Here is a 24,920-nt window from a genome sequence, read left to right as displayed (position 1 = left end):
GCTGCACTATGTCTACACTGGTGTTTAATTAAAATTAAACAATCCAGTTTAATGAAATATGAATTTAAGCTAGCTTTTCTAAAAGACATTATGGGGGCAAGCCCTAACATAAACACACAAAAGGAGAAGAGCCAAGAGGAGAGGGACAACATTAGTGTGGTGAAAGACACTACGGAGTCTGTTGCAGGCCAAAAATTTGTATTACAAAGGACCAGTCTTGAAATAGTGAAAAAGTAGTAGCCTGTAAACATCAGTTCTGGAAGTGATGGGAATGCTATTGCTTAATGAGCACAAACATCTTATGTATCCTTCACCTATCAAAGCAAACGGGGTCTTCACGTATGCTTTTTGCTGTCTGTGAAGTACAAGTACATGACAGCTTACAGGCAGACACAGCAATTAGACAGCACACAGCTGCTACAGAGATGTTGAAAGAATAGCTACTTTCCATAGAGCGGAGAGTATCTGATTTCCATATTGTGCACTTCAGCGCTGTACATTTCAGTCAAAAGGAGATGAACTAGTACATATGTCAGTGCACATCTATTTATTTTGCATCCTGCACAGTACTAATCAACAAGGGCACATTCACTACTAATGCTTTCTGCCGATGTACTTGCATACAAATTCTTTAAAACTGTCTTCACTAAGAAGGTATAACATGGATTTCCTGGTTAAATCAGCTAACCACTGAGATTGCCTCTTGAGTCTCAAAATTTGTACTAGTTTTCTTAAAGAGCCTGTGCCTGGCAATACATGAGAAAGTGAGAATTTCACTCTGCTTATTTGTGGTTCTAGAAAAAAAAACCCTTGAATATCAGACACAAATAAGTTGTGAAGAGTTTGGTATACAGAGGCAAAGAAAAGAAAACCCAAATTGCATTACATGATGTTTCTCTCAAAATTGTGAGAGGCTGACTTGGAAACCAGTAACAAGCTTGTCATCTCCAGAAAAGTAAACAAAACTGTACTGAGGCAAAACAGAATTAAAAGTTTGTGGATTTTACTGACCACCTATAATTTATGTTGGGAAAAATAAGTTTCAAAATACTTCGGCTTATGTTTTAGAGAAAAGATTTTGTAACTCCATTAACATGAAACTGTGGTTATTCATGCAAGTATTTGGGGGTTTATGTGCCCCTTTCCAACTAACTTATTGACATTACTATCTGTCCCTTAGAACAGCCCAGTTTTGGGGTCTTTATGTGTCATATTTATGAGGAAGAGGAAAACACTCTTAAGCTGTGAAACAGGCAAAGTGGCAATTTCATCATTAATACTTTCCTGTCATTCCCCTCAGGCTCCTAACCAGTAAGTTCACAATTAGAATCTTCTAAAGAATTCAATGAAACCTTTCAGTGTAGATATGAAAGTAATAATGATAATCCATTAATAATAATAATGATTAAAGGTGAATGGATCGACATTTTTCCATTATGTGTTATAGTCAAGCAATGGCTGAATATTTGGGAGATTGTTCCTATATCCCTAATTTTGACAAAAATGTTGACGTGAATGACTGTGGAAAAAAAAGATGTCCCTACAAAGATAACTTATTCTTTCCTTTCAGAAAGTGTACTGTTTAAAATATTTCTATCATCTATTCAGAGAGTAGCTATTAACCCATCCAGCTTTTCAAATATGTAGTACACTATATGTAAAGATGTCCCATTATCAATCAGTCCATTATTACCCCAGATACATGTTCTGGTATGTAGTCTACCTGAAACTATATTAGTCACTGATGCATTTTTTTAACTCGTGGTAAAGATTGGAGGGAAAATAGACAGGAGGCAAGGAAACAGTATCTGTGCCTCAGCATTGTAAAGAAAAACTTCCATGTAAGAGCTGATCATAGATGGTGAATTGGCATCCACCTGGGCCTGGAGACAGACCTAACAGAAATGGAAAAATAAGAAGCTGGATCATCAGTTCTTGAATTCCACTTCCAATTTGGTAATGTTTTTAGTAATTATTCCAGTGTTCTTAATTTTGGTAAAAACAATAACATGTTGTGTAAGTGCTAACCGGAGAGAAAGAAAAGAATGTGAGGTAGGAAGAACACACAGGGAAGAACAGATAGTACACTAGATGTCTTCATTTTCAGATTAAAGTAAAATTTAAGGCATCGGAATTTTGTGTGGGATGGCAGAATTCCCATCTCCAATTAATATGCTGTCTAGAAGAACTTGGCCCCTCCAGCATTCCCATGGATTTCTGGTCAAATCAACTGTTCGTAAATATAAGCTCCACACTAATTTTTCAATCAGCTCTAATTAGAATAGTTTTAGTTTACAAGAGCACTTTGAAGATTCAGGACTAAATTAACTTGAGATAAAGTAAGTGCCATTCCCTGAAGACACTAGAAGTATGCCTGGTCCTAATAATAGTGAATATGATTCACCATGTTTAAACCTTTATAAATGACAGTCTAGTAATTCTGTTATTTATCCATCACTCAGCTGACACTGGCCTTCAAATGTGCTAAAAGCCAAGCATGGCTTCATCAATAAGGCCAACAGATGAGTTAAAAGTTCCACTGCTTTTTCATGCTGAAGGAAAGCCTCAAAGAATTCAGTAGAAATTATAGCTAAAGATTCCCATGGCTTGCTCTCTCCTAGTGCTTAGCAACGAAAATATGGTGCTCCACATAGTTGCAGGGCCACTGTGCCAACATACATAAAGAGTAAGGGGTGGGAGGGTTAAAGAAAGGATGTCAGTCATATTTTGGGGAAAAAATGACAGCAGTGGCTCACCAGAAAGTGTTATGGCTGACAGTCTCCATCATTATCTTATTTCTTAGTATCATAGTCTGTAATTAGAGTGCAGCTGATGTGCTGAGAAGTATCTTTTCCACTGTTTACAGAAAAGAGGGAAGCACTTATTCAAAACCCAGTCAGGTTTCCAAATGATTTAAGTCCTATGCTAATTTCCCCAGATATGTTATATTAGGAGAGATGGATAGGCTTCTAAACCAATACTGTTTCTATGTCAAGAACACATTTCTATGTTTATATTTATCAGTCTGTGAAAAAGTATATAGATGTCACTTGGGAAGAAATATCATGCTCATCTTATGAAATCCTGTGACTGCTGAGGTACAACAATAAATTTATTTTATGTGGTATAGTATTAAAGACTACTTACTTGTCTTAGAATTATAAACATACATTTTATGTTATAGATAGCTAGAAGGTTACATCTTAGTTGTGGTCTTTCTTCATCCATTTGCAGGCATCACTTTTGCTAGCAAACCATTTTTATTTGTACGGATATAATGTCACAACTCAAGCAACAGAAAAAAGCTAGCCCAAAACACCTCAGAACTCCCTCCGTTACAAGAGATGAGATTTATAGTTCCAGGGTGAGCTCACATAAACACAATTACCATATGAACTGTCTGAGATGTAGAGAGCGTTGCCTAGGGCAATTATCAAGGGCCTCCTTACCTTTTTTTATCATGTCCCATACTGTATCATGTCTCAAAAATAATGAGACCACAGCAATCCCTGCAGAGCCATCGAGACAAGAAAATAATAGAAGCAGAAAGGATTGGTTAATCCTTTCTGTAAGTTAAAAGTTTTGCAATTTGGCACAGACTACAAGCAATGATATAATGAATTCTGTACTTACATGATACATGATCTAAAAGGAAGTCCAAAAGTTAAGAGCATACATCTTTTGGGGGTCAGGTTTGAATTCCCAGGACTTTCAAGACATGAAGAGTGAACAGCCTGACTACTGAAACATGAAACTTAGCATTATCATCGTGCATATCCATCACTTTTGTTTGTTAACCTATGCGGAATGAGAGAAATTAGAGGGAGAGCCATGATGAGCATCTGGTATGTACTAGAGTAGCCGAAGCACCTTCAAAAGAACCATATTTTAAACAGTTTGTGCCAACAAAGACGAACTAGAATGGACTCCTTTAAAATGTAATTGAATCATTAAGTGACTAATTTAACAAAACATGTGGAGTCTGTTTATGCCCTTAAGAAGCACTGATTTTATTATTCCAAGATTTACACATAGTTCTGAGCCATGAGGACTCAATATATCAGACCAACCATTCAACAGCTGGGAGTTGGCACATGCAAATTTTTACCAGCTAAAGTTTTTCCAGTACATTTAGGTTTAGGTCCCTGAGTTGATCTTCATCTCTCAAATGACAGTTAATGCTCTCTGAAGTCATTAGGTACAGAGAACACACATACCATGCAGGACTCACTACCACTCAGTAACCCAGCAACCCGTGGGTACTGTGCATATGTGTGACAATATTGTTTGATCGTCTGCATAAGCCATTTATTCAATAGGGTCAGTTAATCAACAGGATGGAAATCACTTTATACTGTAAAGGATCATCTTACAGATGAGTTAAGCCCCAATTAAATAAATCCCACACAGTCCAACTGTCTGCATGGTCTTCTCAAAGTCCACATTTTTAAATTGGACTGAATAACTGCATAGGCAAAAGGAACATGCATGGGGAAACTTTGACATGGAACAGTCTTACCCCTTCAGCTCTCAAGGTTTCAGACCTGCCATTCTATTAAGGGGATGTCATGTTGCACACCTCTGCTCAATCTGTGTCTTTCCCCTTCAGGTCAGCCTTTGAGTAGGCACATGAGAGATCATGTCTTGCCACAGTTGCCACTTCTGGAGATTTTTTGGTCTCCTCCTCAACAAAGATACCATGAAAGGTCCAAACAACCATACCAGCAATTCACGTCAAAACTCTTCTCATAGTCTTTTGGAATAACTCTCCTGAGATCATCATCCATGGGTTATGCATACTGCTCTTATTAATGAAGTTATATTATTCTTATCTTATTTTATATATAAATATTCTTATCTTATTATAAGTTGCTTATTTGTGATGACAAAATTTTGTGTGTAGTCTTTATGAATAAGAGTTTTTCCTCTTTAGCTTGCTGACTAGGGACTCACAGAAAGTTGGTATTGGGAAGTTAACTCCAAAACTTTGCAGTATTTTCTGACTGATCAGACAAACGAAAATATTTAATTTGGGGTTGAAAAAAAAGCAACCAGAACTACATATGGCCAAGTTCTGCTCAACCCTAATTTCTCATTGAATCCAAGCCTCTTTAAATAAAAATGCCTGATTGGATATATCTTTAGCACTAAGGAAGTCATTGCTGCTCTGCTTACTCAGTGAAACAGCAATACCGTGATACCAGACTCTTGGAAGACTCACCACCTGTGCAATTAATAGGAAGGGATATAACACAGATGAGAACATCTGCTGGTTTTGAGTTCTTCAAGTTGGTGAAAAAGGACTGGAGCTGCTGATATCTCAAATTATAAATAGTGTGAGTATGAACATACTTTACCCACTTTTAAGGCAAGTAACGTCAAATTGAAGTTTTAAAATTCTATATTCTCCATTTTATTAGTTACATTAATATTATTAGGCTAACCCAGCTGCTTGCCATAGGCGAGCGTTCATAAATGGTCACTTAGATGCATACAGAGATCCGTGTCCATCTGCCCATGAGGAGTGAATGAAATCACTTATAATATAAGCACCCCCTGGGCAAGGACAAGTTTACAAACACACTGATGAAGAGAACCAGAGCTAAGGGAAAGGATAGAGATGCCAAGTATGCCTGAATGAGGTAGGCTGCTGCTACTTAGGGCATATAGAGACTATATGGGTGCAGGTATCAGCTGTAGAGAACATAAAGAAAGGAGGGATACCTGCAAGTTAAGAAGAGGAAGAGAGGTGGTGGGGTAGAGAGAGCAAGCTGCAGGTGCTTAAGTGCTATGGCTCTTCTGGGGATGTTACTGGGTGGTGGAAACATTTGGTTATTAATCCTAAAATAATACTTCTCTTATTCACTGGAGTGAGGCAAATATTATATGATTTTCAATGTAACATTTTTATTTTAACAATGCCTGAAGGCAGAACTTGAGCCTGACTGCATAGAGGCACTGAACAAAACACATAAAAAATGGCCCTTGTCTCAGGAAACATAAAGCCTGTTAAAGCTTCCTGTTCTCCTTGGATAATATTCTGAGGAACGACAAATAGCAATGTGATCAAAATGTTGTTTATTTAGAAGTCTGTATGTCCTTTCTGAATCTAGCCAAACTTTTTACAAAATTCCAGTCCACCACAATTATAACCCCTTTTTCAAAGAATCCTCACAGAACCACAACCCTTTCAGCAAATACACTACTCATCCAAATGCATGCAGAGATGTGTACTGGAACATAATAAATCCCACAGTAAAGCTGCCTGTATTAACACTGAGACAAAAATTTATTCAAATGCTGGGAGATTGTAACCCTACCTCTACAATTTTCTTAACTAAATTAGATATGAAAGTCTCTAGCTTCTTTCTAACTGTTATGTGGTAGCAATGAAAGCAAAATCCCAGCCCCTACTTAAGTTAAAATTCATCTTCAAAAGCCTGCTAAAATTACGCTTTTGTTCCAAGGCTTCCTTTTGGCTGCTCCTTGTATTCAGCCTGAAAGTTTCTAGAGCCCTGGTTGTCTTTCCTGGGTTTAATCCAATCCTGATGGAGGCTGAGTGAGGCCTTTGTCCCCTTCTTCTCCTTCCCTCCTTTCTCAAGGGACTTTTCTAACCCAGACTCAAGCTAAACTACACCAAATTCAAGGCACTGACAAAATTTCTTTTATACCTGACTGTAAATTACCTACTCTGCATAGTGCATCATGATGGGCACCTTGCAAATATGTTAAGGGACCAAAGCCAGAGCAATTCCTACTCTAAAAATGTTAACTATATTTGGCTTTGCTGGATTAACTGTACAGAGGAGGGTGTAGCTGTCTCTCCCTCTCACATACCAGTTTGTTTTCTCTCTTCTCCAAGTGGTTAGGCATAAAGCTTCATCAGTGGTGTGTGACTCTAAAATGTTGGATAGAAATAAGAACTGATGTGCATAGTGCCCTTCGTGCTGGTAATTGAGCTATATCAGCATAGTACATGTTCCCCCTAGTCGTCTTCTCACATTATCGCACAGGGCCAGCAGAATTTTTTTTACAAAGTATTTATATAAAATAAAGTTCCATGGATATCAGCAAAGAGAATTTACTGATTCTAGTTGAGCTCCAGTGGTTATACACAGCCATGTGATTTAGAATTTTGCACTGAAATATCTGACAGACAAAAATATTTGTTAAAAGTCAAGCCTTTGTTCCTGTTTATAGAAGATTTTCTTTTTCCTGGAGATTTATTGTGAACAATAATTCTGTGTTCAATATCTGATGTGACTGTTCTACATGTCATCTCGTCATCTTCCTAACAGAGAGAATAGGAATGTAAATGTAAAAGCACTATGGGTTTTGACTTAGAAACCATGCATTTTGCTGCTTGAGCTTCTGAACTGTCTTGTAGCTAACCCAGCCTGTTGTGTACATTAGAATAGAAATCCATCTGGGCAAGACCTTGTTATATAGTAGGTTGAGATCCAATTCCCAGAAAATCAATTCCTTTAGTCAGCAGGCTGCTCCTGAAAGGAGGGTAGCCTGTCTTTCAAGGATAAACATTTAGAAGTGTGATTACTCAGTCTATGGGAACAGGCTCTGTAGAGAGCTTATACTTCATATAGTTGTTTTCCCTGGCAGGATCCTCCTCGCTATTTGGTAAGCCAGACACACATTTCTAGCTACCTTGCTTACTTGAAGGCAATCCTTAATATCCTGCCTTTCTTAGGTGGATAGTGGATGAAAGTATATTTGCTTATATTCTTGCTTGTGCACAGAAAAACCTCATGTGTCTCTACGGATTCATTTCTTGACTAGACCAGTTTACATTGTTTGTGCTTCTGAATTCTCTGGCTAGGACTTGGCATGTGTGCCTGTGGCATGCCATGCCTGGCATCTGTAAGACTAGCTTCTGTGGTGCCATCCTGCTGTAAATCATGGAAATAATAGGAAGCATTTCTGAATTACATCCTTAGCCAGTACTAGAAACCTGGCCTACTGGTTTCCATTAAACAATAGCAACTGTAATTATTCCTCCTATGAAGAAGTAATTTCATTCTTGATTTGTCTTACTTTTCCCCAGGATATTCTTACTAAATTTGTATAAGCATCCCTCTGTAACGGGCTGATTACAAGGGAAGAACTTCATTTCATCCTGAGCTCATGTGCAAATATTTCCTCAGTTAACACATCTCTCCATTCCCAGTAGGATTAGATCATTGTACCTCTTATATTTCACAAGAATTTGCTGCTGGTATGATAAATTGAAAAGATGGCATCTTCCTGCCGCAAAGTCCTTTGCCCCACAAAAAAAGCCATACTGTAATAAATAATAAATACACACTACAGCTTCCTTAGACAGATTCCAAGAATTTTATATGCTGTAATTTAATCCTTAGAAAACCAGAGGATATTAAATGAACTAAACTGTCTTAGCCAGAAATCTCTGATTTGGGCTGCTCTTTGATGTTTATATCTGAAAGTCTTTGATGTCTTAAAATTGTTTCAGAAATTAGAAAAAAATCATGACTTTGTAAATCATTTTGTGATTACATAAATGACAATATGATGATGAATGGCACAGAGTTTACAAAAAAATGAATCATTTCTCTGAATATTAAGTTAATCAAAAAGCCAAGACTGTCTAGAATGAGCTCCTAGTATGTTAAAGATCCTTTGGCATTCCAGATGCACAATGAAAAAAAAATATTGTAGCCTTATTATGAGCACCTTTCCACATCTGCAATCCTGTTATACAATAAACTCTTGTTCTTTTGTAGCAAGATTGCACTGGGGGTTTTTTTCTTTCTTTCTTTTTTTATTATTAATTTGAAACATGTGGGGAGAGGGTAATCCAGTAAGCCATAGGCATTTCATATCAGAGCTTTCATGCAATCACATGTAACGTCAACCATCTGGGTGGAAGGATAGATAGAACTTAGTTTATATCAATAGACTGTGAATGATAGAAAGGAGCAGAAACAGTAGAGCTCAAATGAATATTAGATATATATATATATTCACAACTATGAACATAATACAAGTAGTATTCACTTGAACATAGGCCTGTCGATGGTATAAACTGGTTTTCCTATTAAATAAAATACCAAGCACCATACAATAAGAATGTTTGTTGTATTTACAACATTTCGACTGTATAGCATTGTTTGTAAGTGGATGCAAATGGTACATATGAAACATCGAAGAGAACAAATTTTATGATTGAACATGTTCAAAAAAAGACATTTCTGTCAGCAACATATTTTTCTGATTGGTAAATAAATGCCATTTTGAAATTCCACAAAACTAGTGATTAGGTAGACAATTAAAAAATAATAATTTAGAAACCAGATGTCTGCTTTTATTTTGAGCAAAGAGAAAGCATTATCTCTGAAAACACATTCATTTATTGTTCATTTTCAAAGTGAACTTTAAAATTAAATTACAGTGTTTGGAAGAAAAAAATTAAATAAACATCTGAAAGGAATAGAATCTATTTATAATTTTACCTTTTTGATGTCAAAAGATATCCTAGAGGAAAGCCTTAGGGATATAAATTCTTCTCAGACTTACAGTAAAGGCATGCAATTTTTTAAGGTGCGTAATCTTGTATCAAAGTTTTGTGAAAACCTGAAAAAAATTCAAGAGTTCATGCATCTAAAAGATTAAAACCAACAACCAATGCAAACACTTAAAATTATTTACAGTCCTGTGAAATCCAAACTGCATGCATGTGGAGTACTCTGTCTGTTGTAAAAACTGCAGATCAGTCTGGAATTCTGCACAATAGAAGCAGAGAGGAAAATATATGACATGCAATATCTTCACATGTATAGTACAAATCAGTGAGTTTCCACTCTTTTTAGGCAATATATCACCTAATCATTAACACAATTTTATGCTGATGTTTTCTGATAGGAATGAATTCCAAGGTGAGAATTTCAAATTACCAAATTCTGCTTGGTTAATCAGTTTTGTAGGTCAGTCATTAAAAGAGATACTACCTTCCAGGTTAGTTTTTAGATAGTTAATAGTCTGGCTGATTAATTCTTTTTTTTTTTTTGGTTGCTTGCTTGTGAGTAGTGAGCATTCTACACAGCCCCCTGCCTTTTACATTCATTACTTCATTTTAAAGAATGAAAACCACAAGCCAGCAAATCACTTAAGCACTTGATAACTTCAAGTTCTCATCACATTTGAAGTGAATGGCACTATCTCTGCATGGATATCTATGAACACAAATAAGTAGCTTACCTTTGGGGGATCTAATCATTGACCAAAAAGCTCAGACCTATTGTATCAAAATATTCTGCTGTATTTGATGGATATTTTCTCAGGTGCCATGATCACAAATGCAACCAAGAGCTTTTATTGGTTATCTATCCAAAATAAATTCTCTGTGGAAACTTTTTCAGGACCTGAGGACAAAGGGACATGTCATCTCCTCCTGTTGGGAGGAAGTATGCTCTTTCAAAGGAAAAAGATGTCAGGGTTCAGAGCCAGGAATCACAGGATTATAGACATGCTGTTTGTATGGGACATTGAGGTCCCTCCCACACAAAGTTTACTCTTGCTAGCACTAGATCAAGTTGGACATATCTTAACGCTGTCCTGTCTAGAAAAACTTTCAAGTACGAAGATTCCCTATCCTCTCTGGGCAGCCTGTTCCAGTGTTGTACTACCTGTCTGCCACAATTAAGATGTTTTTTTCATCTTTGCCTGTCCCCTTCTAGTAGCTGCAGATTGCTAGGTCACTAATAGAACATTCCTCAGCTTACTCTGTCAGGCTAAACAAGCCCAGCTTATTCAATTTCTCTTCATAATCATCTTAAAAGTGCACCACTGCTACCTCTTGATTCTCGACATCCCTCAGGTATAGGGGACCCCAGACTAGGCTTTGTTTTCTTTATGCAGCTTAAACAGTGCCAAGCAGAGGACAACAATAACTTCATTTTGTCTGTTCCCATGCTCCCCTTAACATAGTCCAATACATGATTTACCTTTTTTGCAGTTTGCACTGCTGGTTTATATTCTCCCTGTAGTCCATCGCAACCTTGTCCTTTGCAGGACACTTTACTCGTTTCCCAACCTGTACTGGTACCTGAGGTTATTCTGCCCCAGGCTCAGGTTCCTTATGACATTTATGCCGGTCCAGTTCTCAAGAACCATTTCAATTAAAGTTTTCCCATTCTTTGTGTCAATCATTCCTCCTAACTAGTACTATGCACAGATTTACTTGAAAACATAACCTGTGTCACCATCTAAGTTGTTGATGGAAATACTGAACAACAGAACTACCAGTATCAAATCATAGGGCACTTTGCTCATGACCAGCTAGAACCCAAATAATTGATTTTACTACCCTTTTACTTTGGTGATAAAGCCAATTTTCAATGCATCTAAGAAGCTGTTTTTCTAGCCCTGACTTCCTCAGCTTCCACAGGGAATCCTTTTGGAGACAACGCCAAAAGCCATCCTGAAGACCAGGTATTCATGGCTTTCCTCCTGCCCACTCAACATGCCATCTCATGATAACAAGCAATCAAGCTGGTCAAGCATGATTTGTCATTGTGAAGTCTGACCTAGTTATTCCTGATTGTTTTCATGTGTTTGGAAATGGATTCTAAGGGGATGTGCTTTACAGTCTTCACAGGGATTAATATGGTCTTTAATTTCCCAAAGTCCTCCTATCACTTTTCTTAAAGATGGTCACAGTGTTAGCCATTTTTGGTTGTGAGGCATCTTCCCTGATAATCAGAGTTTTTCTCCAGAGACAGCAACCTTGCAGTCACTGCAGCCAACTCTTTCAGTGGCCTTGGATGAATCCCATCCAGCATTATTATGTTTAAAGTTCTCTCAGTAATACTTACCATATTTCTACTGCATTACTGCATTTTCCTCTGTTTATCAAACTGCATTGGTCCACATAAAGGTGTGAGATCAGGCTTTGCCTGTGAAAACTGAAACAAAAAAAGATGAAGCTTACTTCAACCTTTTCTATAGCATGTCTTGCTAGTTTGTCTACCTCATCAAACTCACATTTTTCCTGAACTTTATTTTGCAACTAAGATATCTGCAAAGTCTTCTCTCACCACTTTTTATGTCCCTGACTACTTTTAGCTCTGACTAGATATTGGTCTTCACATTCTTGTCCCTTAATACCAAAGAAAAGTACTATAAACTTGCTTTTTCAGCAAATTGCTGAAAATACTTCTTGCATGTTCCCTTTGCATTTTAATTCATCAGAAAGGTTCTTATTTAGCCAAAAGGAGAGCTAGTGAGAGGTCTTAGACTGCTCAAGTGGATGCATAAGGCTGCACTGGTTCTTGATGTTCCAGTCATCACTTTCTGACTTGTGAAGCAGAAACAAGGAAGGATTTCCATAGGCTGATGGACAAAAAGGGTTCCTGTGCCTTCCTGGTGCTTTTCTGTAATCTGTCTGCTTAGGAAACATGAAAAGTAAAATGGGAAACAGTAGCAGATAAAATCTGAAAAGTCCAAGTTCTGTAAGGGACCCACTGGATCTTTTTGTATTCTTCCTGAATCAGTGTTAGAGAACTCTCTGCTGGACAAAAAAAAATATTTATTTTTAAACCTTTGCCTTTTTACCCTCTTATGTTACTTTATTTTTCCTAGATTTTGCTGTCAAGTTTAAGATGGGCCATAGAGCAATAAGTCCTATCACTGACTGTAAACAGCACCTGTGGGTTTAGTTGCAGAATGGTATTGCAAGTTTTTTTCTTTTTTCATCTCTCTTGGCAGAACTATTTTGTAAAAGGCCTCACATGCACCACATATGGCCAATGGGAAATTTTCCTGAGTCCATTGTCACTGAAAAGAGCACTGGACTTAACATGCCTCTTAGTAACTTCATGCAACTACCTAGGTCTACAGCTGCCTTTATTCAATGATTAATTTTAGTTTAATTACTGATAAGATAGTGGGCTTGAATCTTAAAGGACTATAAACTAAAACTCCCTGTTCTCCCAACTCTTTAAAACATCGTTGTTATGTTTGACTTTGAATAATAAATCAAACAATATTAGTTCTTTCAAAATACACATTTTAACTGAAACAGATGTGGTTTAAAATATTCTGAAGAAATTAACTCCAGTACTAAACAGTAAGTGAAAAAAAATTGCAAATTATGTGATTGCTCCAGAATGCATTAAGAAACTCCCTTTCAACACAGGCTTAAAGGAATGAGTCAAGAAATCCTGGAAAAAATCTCTCACAGCAATAAAGACTAAACCAAAACCACCATGGCTAATCTTTAACATCCTAGGACACTGCTTCTGAATGACTACTGTGTGCTGTTGTATGTCAAGTTTTTAATTCATAATGTTTCTTTTCTACCTGAGCTAAGTAAAATGAGATTTATATGTGTCCTTTTTTATTTCTGAAATGTAGGAAAGAAAATAGATTCACTCAATTATTCAATCCTTCTGGAGCTAAAGTTAAAAGGGATTGTTCCATTCCTAACTTATTTTCTCTGGATCTGGTCTCACAAATGAGATAATTCCAGAGAGGTTTAGCTTTGAAAGCAAGAGTGATTTGACTTTCCCTGAGTTTGTGAGCCAGGATTACCTAGCAATTAAAGAATTAAGCGAGTAGACCAGAGACAGTGAGGTTTTTCTTAGCTTTGCAACTAATGTATTTTGGTAATCCAATGCAAATAATTGAACCTACTACTCTTCAGTTTACCTTTTCACAAAGTGATATACTTACAAATTTTGCAGGTGCATCATGTACATGCCTATATTTGCAGTTTAGACCATTCTACATGATGTTTGAATGGAAGCCAATATGAAAAAAAAAAACCAACAGAATATTGTTACTCTCTACAACTCACTCACTCTAGTGTTAGCAAAACATGCCATAGCCAGCACCCTTCATTTATATAGATAGCAGTAAATTATTGCAGGTCCTTTTTTAAGTGCTTACATAATTGCACTTGCAGTCTGGGGCTATTTTAAATGCAAGGATGAAGTTCAGGTGATTCACCATGTCCTTTGTGCGAAGGAATTGACACTGTTGTTCCTCATTGCTAGCCTGGGGAAATCCGTAAAGGAGGATGAGACTGCATTATTCAGGAATTCTCTGAATTTGGGTAAATCTGGAGAAAGATGACCTAGGGGAGAGAACATGAAGACACTGTGAGTTTACAGTACAGTACAGTACAGGTGGAGTATGAATTCTCATTCCTCACTCTCCAGCCTTGAACATTCATTCACTTGGGTTCATTTTTTATTTACTATTTGCTTTTAAAATTTACTACTTATGTATGGTTTTATTTATTATTGTTTCTTCAAACCACTGTGTCCATGAGTAGCAATACAATAGTTGCTACAACTTTTAGGTTCAGCCTTTCCTATGTCATATTTTCCTTTCACTGGACAGAATTTGGAATTCAAAAAATTAAAATCAGTTTCAGTTCCAAGACCTCTGGGCCTCATCCGTGTGTGATAACCTTCCCAGAACTAGCTCTAGCTTCCTTCCAACTCTCCAGCCCTACTGGTGCAGTAGGAAAGGGTTCACCTTCACTCCACATCAGTGCTGTCAAGGCAGTGTGTACTCATAACTCCTGCTTCCCCTTCTCCAGATAGGCTACGACTCTGTTTAACTCTTCCTCCCCTTAAAATATACTTTTTTGTCAAGATATGCATGAAAGATAATATTTGCCTCATTTTCTGGTAACGCTTAAAGAGCCAAATAATGTCTGGGCTTCCTCTCTTAGTAGTCGCAGCAGAAATATAAAGAAAGATTCAGTTCTTGCCTGGAAGATTTTCTAATCTAATATGTGATGGGAAGCAACACATTTGTGATAAATCAGAAGGCGTAACAGAAGAAAGTCTCCCCTTCCTCTTGATGTTGGGGAGGGAATGGGAGAAACATTTCACCTCCATGAAAGTAATGTCTGGTCTTCTTCCTTGATAGTCAGGGCCAGGCCAGTACTTTCCTAGGTATTAACATATTCAGCTGCTTCTTATCTAGTTCTAAAAACCTTTTACTCATTCATGATAATTCCTACATTATAACTACTGGTAAGCACCAAACTCTGCATTATACCAAGCTTTCAGTTTTGTTGCAACCTAAAATACATAGAAAATAGGAAGAAGGATAACAAGTGATGCAATGACCCACCTACAGTGAGGTGGAGAGACTGCTTTAATGTGGCTGTTCTAAAAAGAATCCAGCAGCCCGACTCAGTCTTAATTTCTAATAATCCCAAAAGACTAATATGTTGTTTTAATTTTACCTAAAACAAATAAATTTGCAGTGTTAGTATCTATGATGCAATTGTATGTGTTTGTTGAACATGACCAGGTTAGGAGGGATTTTCTTGAGTTTCAAGGGAGCTCAAATAATAGTTAAAAACATGTATGTAAATTTTCCAATATGTAGTGAATCATGTAATTAGAAAAGGCAAGCTTACACAAGATTTTGAAATAGCCAAATGCTTACCTTTCCCAAGGCTTTCTATCAAAAAGATAGACATCAGTTGGCAGTGTTGTAATGTCAGTTGGCAGAGAGCAACATCTTCCACCCCCGTTGAAATATTTTCTAAAGAAAATGTAGACATGGGAATTCAAAATATTTAATCTCATACTTACCAAAAATATGAAAAGGGAAAATCAGACAGGTGATTATCTGGCATAGCACAGATAATTAGAGATCTATTAGACTGGCAATGTTTCTACTGTGACTTTAGCATGACAGGTATTATAAAAATTCTCAGGTTAGTCTCCTTCCCTGCACAAATACACATATGAATCAAATAAATGGGTTTAAAAACATGATTTAAGAAAATTTGTTTGGGCTTCTTCACCTTCTAGCTGTTGAGCCTATAGAAGAGATCTATATAATGAACACCAGTTTAAGTAACTTTAATGTTGATGGTAATATGATTATTACTCATAACATCATGAATTGTTAAAATCAGTTACATTGACATTAATGATATCCTTTTACACTGTAACCAGTCAAAATGATTGTGTGCAAAACAAAGCTACTGGGAAACGTATTATTTTCCTCATCCTTCAAAATTCTGAAAATTAAACAGTTTTGAGAGGAGTCTACTGTTAAATACTTCATTAAAGACCTGCCCTGCTGGAGCAGACTACAAATTACAAGACTTTAAATATTCTAGATTGCTTATACATTTGGATTAGAGATGCCAAATTTCTTAGGGATTCTACCCATGCTCGAGTTCACTGCAAGTTAAAGTTAGTGCACCTCTGAGCTGTGCCAGAGCAAGGCCTATGGATGAAAAGCAATAACTGCAAATGAAAATGGGCTGTACAGTTAAAGAGAGAGAAAAAAAAATCAAACACTGAGAAGTGGGAATTTTGGGAAAAGACAGCTCAACCAAAGGAGGCAAGTAGAACACTGAACCCCAGGGGGGGTAAGAACAAACCATGTTCCACATGGAAACTGAGGTAACAAGCCTCTTTGCCTCTGTCTTTAATAGCAAGACCAGCTACCGTCACAGTACTTGGCCCCCTGGGCTGGAAGTCTGGGACAAGTTGCAGAATGAAGCCCCCATAATCCAAGGGGAAGTGTTCAGCGACCTGCTACACCACGTAGACACACAAGCTTATGGGGCCAGATGGGGTCCACCTGAGGGTACTGATGGAGCCAGCAGAAGTGCTCACTGACCTACTGTCCATCATTTATAGCACTCCTGGCTAACCAGGGAGATCACAGTTGACCAGAGTTTAGCCAATGTGCTGCCCACCTACAAGAAGTGATTCATCCAGCTGAATATGAGCCAGCAGTGTGCCCAGGTGGCCAACAAGGCCAACAGCATCCTGGTTTGGATCAGAAAGAATGTGGCCAGCAGGACTAGGGAAGTGAAGCAGGTGCCAAGGGCTCACAGCTGAGTAGTTTAATGAGATCTTCTTAAGTTTAAAAGGCTGTATAACACCAAAGTTCCATCAAAATAAATTCTAGATAACTCAAATTGGAGGCCTCAATTCCAATTTGCCATATTGTTCTATTTGCCATAATTGTTCTACTTCTATTTACCATACTGTTCTATTTTTGCTTTCCATCTGCGAACAGAAACTTATTCAGTACTTATTCAGCTCACATCTATCAAGTACATTGATATGGCATCTGATAAAACATGCAAAATGTTTTTGAAAAGCTCATATGAAATTATTAATCCTATCTTTAAATCATGGCTTATATAGCACAGGAAAAAAAATGGGAATCACTGAGCAACAAGAAGGAAAGAAAAAACTACTCATTATATTAGCAGCTTCTAATATGTTGAATAGGAATGAAATAGAAATTCAGTGGGAAAGTTACTATGTGATACTGTAATTGGAGACTACTGTCATAAATACACACAAAGCCACAAACTGTTAAGAGGGTATTCAGGAGTAGCAGGGAAAGAAATTCCATATGCTTAGGAAAGTATCAAAGCCAGAAGCTAGCAAGGCAGTGGGGGGCTGAGAAAGTTGGCAAAGCAGACCTGTTCTTTAGAGATGACTTTCAGTGTGGGCCTCTTTGCTAGTCGCAGGAGATGCACCTGTGAACGATGAAAAATCATCTGCTAATTCCAGATTTTATAAAAGGGAGCAGGTAATGTCTGGATGCTAAAAAATGAAAACAAAAGAAAATGTAGAAGATCCAATGTAGCATGTGTACTGTTAGTATCAGAAGATCCAAAGCTGAGTAGGTCAAAGACAAAATGGCTCATTTGACCCAAGGTGATCCCACCAAATAAAAAACGGAGCCTACATATAGGATTATGATAATAAATCTCAGTTCACCATCATATATAGATTTATTCTGATGATATATAAGAAAAATCTTTAAGTAACTATAACCTCCAGCTTGACATTTCCTTGCATTTTAAAAATTGTGAGAAGCGGAAGTGAAAAAAGTATTAATTAATGGCTCTAGTACATAATTACATAAGAATAAAATGAATTAATTGTAATAAAGATTTAGGAAAAAAATCTAGACTCCTAGATAAACAATAGATAAACAATACATATTTTTATTGCATGTCATTTTCCACAAACAGTATTTATATATCAAAATCAAGATGAAAGAGGCTATGTTTAAATAACATTGCATTTTTTCATGCACTCTGATAAAAAGTCAGGAAATTCAAAGTTAAGGTTGATGTTCCAATTTTAATACATGTCTTGTTCTCAATCCCTCCTATCCTTAAGGTTATGATAAAGAAAAAAGTATTGTTCATAAAACTTTGCAGGCGTGATGAATCACATCACACCCTAACCACAGATGTTCATTTCATTTGTCTATGATTTACCCAAGATTATACTCCCAATACTTTATCTTCGTCATTTAGTCCCATATGGGGAAATATCAACAGTTACTCCTCTAAACTTTTTTAATGGTGTGTAATAACAGCTGTAAATAGAAATGAATTGTACTTTACTGGCAGAATGTATCTAGTTTTACTAGGTTTTGTCCAAAATATTGAGTTTTGTTAATGATTTCCTGTGTCGGGGAACAATGATGTTACTGGGCATCACATTTTTGTCACGGAGACCCAAGTTGTGAAACCTGATCTTTCTAAGTAGGTGCCTGTACTCAAATTGGAGCCCTATTAAAGACAGGCTGTGACACAGGAATGCGTTCATACAGTCAGATGCACGTAGGATCAGTGTCTGAAATTACTTCTGGGACCAGACTGTGATCCTTTGGCTTCAGGTTTATTCTGGTTTTAAGATCAGAACTGGTCTCTATGCTGGACTGGTATACTGGACTTCACCTGTTTTGTGAGCAGAGAGTACTCACATATATCATCAGCATAAAGAATAAAGTTAATTCTGATACTTCCTATACAGGTGAAGTATTTGTGGAGGGGGGGAAATGTTGCAAAGAGTTCTTATAGACTCATATTCTAGTTACTGCACCCAAATATATCCAGTTGTGTTTGTCCACATACTCTGGATATATATCTTACTGGATCTTTTTTTAGTGTTTATTCATAAACTGCTAATTCTAGAGCCAAGGTTCATCCCACAGGACTGAATTTATCTGAATTAGAAGCCAGTATCCCCAGCCTCCTTAGAGAGTCTGCCAAGGGAGATGGACTTTGAGTAGACTGCAGAGTCTACTACAGGTGCTTACACCTCTGCAGGACTCAGAGTGCCTCCATGATAAGTTGATACTTGGATAAGAGCCAGCAGTTAGATAAGTACATTTCTAGTATCCATTTGATTTTTCCTAACTGATTGAGACAATCAGTTCTTTCCACCCTTGAAAGCCAGCAGTTGAAGTGAGGTAACCTTTTCCTCATCTCCATACACTTCACCTATCTCCAACATACCAAAGGGTTCCCCAGCTGTTTCAACTATCAAGGCATTGCTTTCTCTGGTATACATTAGCTTTGACTCTGACTTCAGCTGTCTCCTCCTTTCTGGTTTCATTGCAAGCCACGCAAAACAGTACTGACCAATTCATCTGATACTTCTTGCTTGGCTTCCTTCAGCTTCACAACTGACTCAGACATAAACTCTTTAAACATAAACTCTATCACAGTCCAATGTTCCCTGCCTGTATATAATCTCATAATGCATTGAGACATCAGAAGTCTCCTTTACCTTTCCAGTACTACCACATTCAATCACATTTTGCTCTGCTTTCATCTGAGTATCACTGTATTCTTCTAGAATCATAATAACCAATCTTCAGCCAGCTTTGCTTAAATACTTCCTTTTAGTATTAAATCATCAGTGGTACCCATAGTGCCTTCCTCTCTACCACTGACTGAGCAAGTATCAACATAAGATACTGTCAAAAATCTATCCATTCCCTTGCAAGTTGGCCCCATCTCCACACATGTATACTGCACCGATCTGGTCTGGTCTGGTCTGGTCTGGTCTGGTCTGTCAGGAGTGCAAACTGTGATCTCAAGAGGACAGGAACTGCCCTGTGTTTTGAGGTAATGACGTCCTGATCCACAGACATTACTGTAATTTTAGGGTTTAACAAGAAGATCAGACAGCTGCAGTGTCAGCAAGTTGAGAGAGACAGCACTAGTCTGCTACACACTATCTGTTTCTGTTATTCAGGCCAGAGTTTGAGAACGATAGCAACTCTCTATTAATAGATCAATTAATGGACAGATTATTTCTCCCATTTTACTAAAAATAAATTGTATAGTTATTTTTTTCAGTTGCATATCTAACTTTCTGGGGTTTCTAGAGCAGACAGTAACTTTCAGCCCCTTCCTTCATATCTGATGGACAGTGCCCCCTTATTTCAGCATCCCAAGATCACCACTGACTTCCAGTGAATTTTCCAGTGAAGTATAGGTCACTGTTAAAATCTGTAACATTTCCATCAGCAATGCTAAGTCATTAGAATGGCTGTTTTTTGCTGTGTGAGAATGTGGAAAATGATCAGCAGAAGGTTATAAAACAGTAAAACTATTTCCATAGAAGTAAGCTGAATTAAAATGCATGTTGCCCTCATTCCTGCTAGTACAAACAATATTGGATTTGTTATATAGGGAGACTAGTTAAGAGACATTGATTTTCAAAATTGTAATTGTTAACAACTGGGATATAATCAGGGGTGGGCAGAAGAGGATATATATGCTTTTCTGATAGGACTAATAGATCAGAAAAGCTGTTATGGTTTGAGTTTTAAACCCAAACCCCACATGAGCATCAAGAATCATATCATAGATATTTTTGAAGAAAAATAATTCTGGAAATAGCTGCAGAGTGGCTTGAAGATGTAGTTGTCAGTGCTTAGCACCTGTAAGCATCTTGTGAGCAAATTCTTTTATGACAAACAAGTGAAATGAAAAGGTAGGATAAGAGGTGGGTGAGGGAAGGTAAACAATCATAGATCAAACTTTATTTTTAGTCAAAACAAATCTAGAATGCACATTTGAGCACCTAATCTGGTCTGAGATTTCAGAGTATAAAGCAGCCTCTCATGAGAGTTGCTCCTGCTTGCCCTGCATTGTTGCATTGTCTGTGCACTGCAAACCTGTCCCCTGCAGCATTGGATATTCATTATGCATTGCCTCAGCTCCACAGTTTCCCCAATGTGATAAAAATCACCAAATATCAAAAAATGTTCAAAAACATACCTCCAGTCACAGTTCACTGAGCTTATTGTACATAATTTAAAATACTTAATATAAGGAAAAAAACCAATATTTCAGTGAAAATAGGGGGGGAGGGCGGGAAGAAAACAAAGCAGCAATAAAAAGGATCAGTTTGACAGGACGATTCACCTCGACTGCAAGTCTTGTGCTGCTAGGACCTCCCAGTCCTGGCTTAGTCCTGGCTTTAGTGCTTCCTTTAAGGATTCAGTGACAAGCACACCCTGCATTAATCTTCTATGTTATACGTTAGATCGCTTTGCAGTGCAGTACTGACTCAACAACCTCCTCCCTAAATGTTCTTGCAATATAAAGTGCTTCTGGTTCCAGTCGCCTCTGTAGTTGGTGTCCTGCAAAAATCTGAAGTTAGACATGTGAGCAGGACTTTTTTTTTGAAGACACGTTGGTGAGGGGCTGCTCTACCATCTTCTGAACACTGGTTTCCCACACGACGGTAAATTCGTGTGAAGGTTGACACAGAGATGATGAAATCTCGTTTCTCCATTCATTTCTTTCATTATCTGAAGTATTTGTATTTCCCCGATAATTTTGCACCCTGGGGTGACACATCTTTGCTGGCATCTGTCCTTAATTTATACTTCCGTGTCTTTAAACGAAATACTTGCAACCACTCCTAAAACGAGCTCAAGAAAGTTACATTCCTTTGCGGATCGATAATAAATGTCTATCTGATCTTTCTTCCACCGAGGTTTTTATATAGCACTCAACACGTAGAGCTCTTCAAATCACTGTTACTTTTGGGTGCTCTCTAGTCAACGCTTCTCTTAACAGACGTTTTAGAGCTCCTCTTTGCCTCATTAGTTCATTCACCAGGTGTTTTAATGAACGGTATTTGTCACCAGTAAGCACGTCTCTGAGCGACTCTCGCCAAGAAACCTCTAGGAAGAACAAAAGCGGTCTCCCCGCTACTCGCTCTTTATTTAGCCTGAGGCACGCCGGTAGATCGTTACAGCAGACACGGCGCCGCCGATCCCTCGCCGAGCAGCGGCAGCGGAGGTGGTGCGGCCGGGCGGGAGCGGTGGGCTGCCGGGCCGGGGCGGCCGCCGGGAGCAGGGCCCCGCTGCCGCCGCGCCGCCGGCCCCCGCACGCCGCCGGCCCGCCCCGGAGCTGTCCAAGGTAGCTGCGCGGCCGCTCACCTTCCGCACCGCGCCGCGCCGCGCCGCGCAGCCAGCGCCCGGCCCGCCACCGCCACCGACGGCCCGCGGAGCCGGGGGGCGCGGGGGGCGGGGGGCAGTGGGAGGGGAAGGGTCTTTCCCGCCGCGTCTTTCCCAGGAAAAGGGGATGCGTGGCTCGCTCGCTGTGCTGTAACTGACTGCAGATCCCGGCCCGCGGTGAGAAACTTTTGCGGTCCCGTCGGCTAAGGGGCAGGATTTTCGCGGAGCGGGAGCCTTCGGCCGCCCCCACCCACCTCCTTTGATCTGTCAGGCTTTGAAATCCCTTTAGAAATTAGAGACTAATTAGCCCCAAAGCGAGAGTGGCGACAATGCATGACAAAGGCGAAGATGAGGCTTTAGGAAGGCAGCGCGGGGGTGACGGCCAGGCACTCCGGTGTGCACAAGTGGGGTGCCAAAGGAAACCCACCCGATTCAACCCGGGCGTGTCCCACACTGCCAGGCACTGCCGGGGCCGGGCTGTTTATTTAGGGACAGTCCGTGGTGTGGGAGGGTGAAGACACGAGCCCTAACCTCTTCCAGCCTCCCAAGAGAAAAGCAAAACAATCCCCCACGTCCGTCCCCAAGGAAACCTTGATCAAAGAAAGGTATTCGGCGGTGTCGGGTGTGCGGGTGTGTTTATAGGCATTTCGCGATATTTTGCTTTTGCGCTACGTGTCCCGCGTTATCAGTGCGTGCAGTCAGGCTGATTCCTCTGTGCGCCGTCTGCGACCGGCCAAAGGTGTAAGAGCAACCGCTTGCCCTGAACAGGATCAGCTTATCCTCGACTCATGGGCAGGAGGAAGGTGTTTCAAAGCAAGTGCTTTGAGATTGCCTGAACCGAAATGAGCTTTACGAAGCTGCCTTTTACCGGAAAGATGTTTGAACTCTAGCTGAAGGGGATTTAGGGGGAATGGAGAGACGATTCCAACAGTTACTACTGGGAATGCAATATCGGGTCCCCTACAATGCTTACTTAGGCTAATGGAGGTCCTGTCATTCAGTTCCCATTGCGCTGGGATACAGGGTAAACATTCCCCGGTGACCCTCTGCGTGCAGGTCCCCTCTTCAGGACATCATTAAAAGCATACATGCACTTGCCTGACATCAATTGTCAGGCTGGTTCTCAAGGTTCAGAGATCCCGACAGAAAGCAGGAAAACAAGCCCAGTGAGGACCCGGCTTTGCGGCTGCGGGCTTTAAAGAGGCTGAAAATCGTTTGGTTGCGGGTGTGTAAGAAGAGACAAAAGTGCTCAGCAGGTAAGAGCGGAGGGTTTTGCCAAGAAGGAACTGTCCTTGATCGCTGTGACAGGATTGACTCGCTGGGGACTTCTCTCTCGGGAGCATCCACGCGTCCCCGAGGGGGCTGCCTGTCTCCTCTCATCAGCATCACGGCGAGAAATTTTACAGCCGCTCTTTCTAGCCCTGCTAATCCTGTTATCCGGGGGGTTATAAATATTAACGCCGCCGGGGCTGGGGATGGGGGACCAGATTAAGCCCTCTCTGAAGTAAGATGTCAGCCAGCCTCTTTCCAGCCCACCAGCGCCCGGGGCTGCTGGATGAGCTGCACGGCAGAGCCCCGCAAGTGCCCTGCCCGGAGGGGCTGCTGGGCGCCTCGGTGCTGGATTTTGTAGCCGACTTCTCCCTGGGCACCCCCCAGGCTCCCCCCAGGGCCAGGCCGGGCCTGGGGCTCTGCGAAGTCACCTCCGGGCCTGCCTTCGGGGACAGAGCCCTGTCGCTCCGGGAGGGGATGGCCCGGGGGCTGCCCCTGACTGCCTTCGGAGATGGAGATCCCGAAGACGAAGAGGAGGAGGAGAGGATGCGCTGCGCTTCCCTCCTGGACAGGCCCAGGAGAAAGCGGGTTATCACCTACGCCCAGCGCCAGGCTGCCAACATACGGGAGAGGAAAAGGATGTTCAACCTCAACGAAGCGTTTGATCAGCTGAGGAAGAAGGTGCCCACCTTCGCCTACGAGAAGAGGCTCTCCCGGATAGAGACGTTGCGCCTGGCCATAGTGTACATCTCCTTCATGACTGAGCTCCTGGGCGGCTGCGGCGGGCAGGAGGCGAGCTAGGGAGCGCCGGGGCCCAGCGGGACGGGGCTGGGGGCCGGGCACCCCGCACGGCACCGAGCAGGTGGCGCCGGCGCCTGTCTCCTCGGGGCGCAGGAGCTGTGGCTCCTGCCTTGGCTTCTCACCGCAGCCAGGACGGCGGAGGTGCGGGATGCAGAACGAGGAGCCTTTGGGGAAGCGTGCGCTGGGGGCGGGGGCAGGAGTGGGGAGGGGTGGAGAGGCTCCGCATGTGTAGATTTGCTAATATATATAATTTGCGTAAAGGGAAGGGAAGAAAATGCAGGTCTGAGGCCCTTGGGTTTCTCTTGCGGCGCCCGCTTGCTCTACAGCTTTCGCCATTTGTTGCTTCCGAGGAAGGCTCGGCCGCGGCCGCGGAGCCGTTGCCGTGGCAGAGCGGGGCTCCAGGGGCTCCAGGGGCTCCAGCTGCCCGCCCCGCTGCCCGCCGGCGACCGGCACAACCCCGGCGTGCGCATTTTAACCTCGCGCTTTCTGCTTTTTTAAAAAAATAAATAGTAACTCCCTTCCCTTTGAAACCCAGCCTGCCAAGTCCATGCCGTGTGTCACAGGGCAGTAAAGCGGAACATCTGGACACAACC

The 24,920-nt window shown here is 40.4% G+C and overlaps 1 protein-coding gene across 1 annotated transcript; it reads left to right on the top strand.

Annotated features, from left to right (window-relative positions):
- The first annotated feature begins 23,766 nt into the window (after nt 1-23,766).
- FERD3L (Fer3 like bHLH transcription factor) lies at nt 23,767-24,327 on the top strand. The gene has a single exon (XM_005445098.1). The coding sequence runs from the start codon at nt 23,767-23,769 to the stop codon at nt 24,325-24,327; it is 561 nt and encodes a 186-aa protein (XP_005445155.1).
- The last annotated feature ends 593 nt before the right edge of the window (nt 24,328-24,920 follow it).

The sequence above is a fragment of the Falco cherrug genome, chromosome 4 (genome assembly GCF_023634085.1).
Source record: "Falco cherrug isolate bFalChe1 chromosome 4, bFalChe1.pri, whole genome shotgun sequence".
In the NCBI taxonomy this organism is placed as follows: domain Eukaryota; kingdom Metazoa; phylum Chordata; class Aves; order Falconiformes; family Falconidae; genus Falco; species Falco cherrug.
This window is presented reverse-complemented; position numbering and strand designations above follow the sequence as displayed.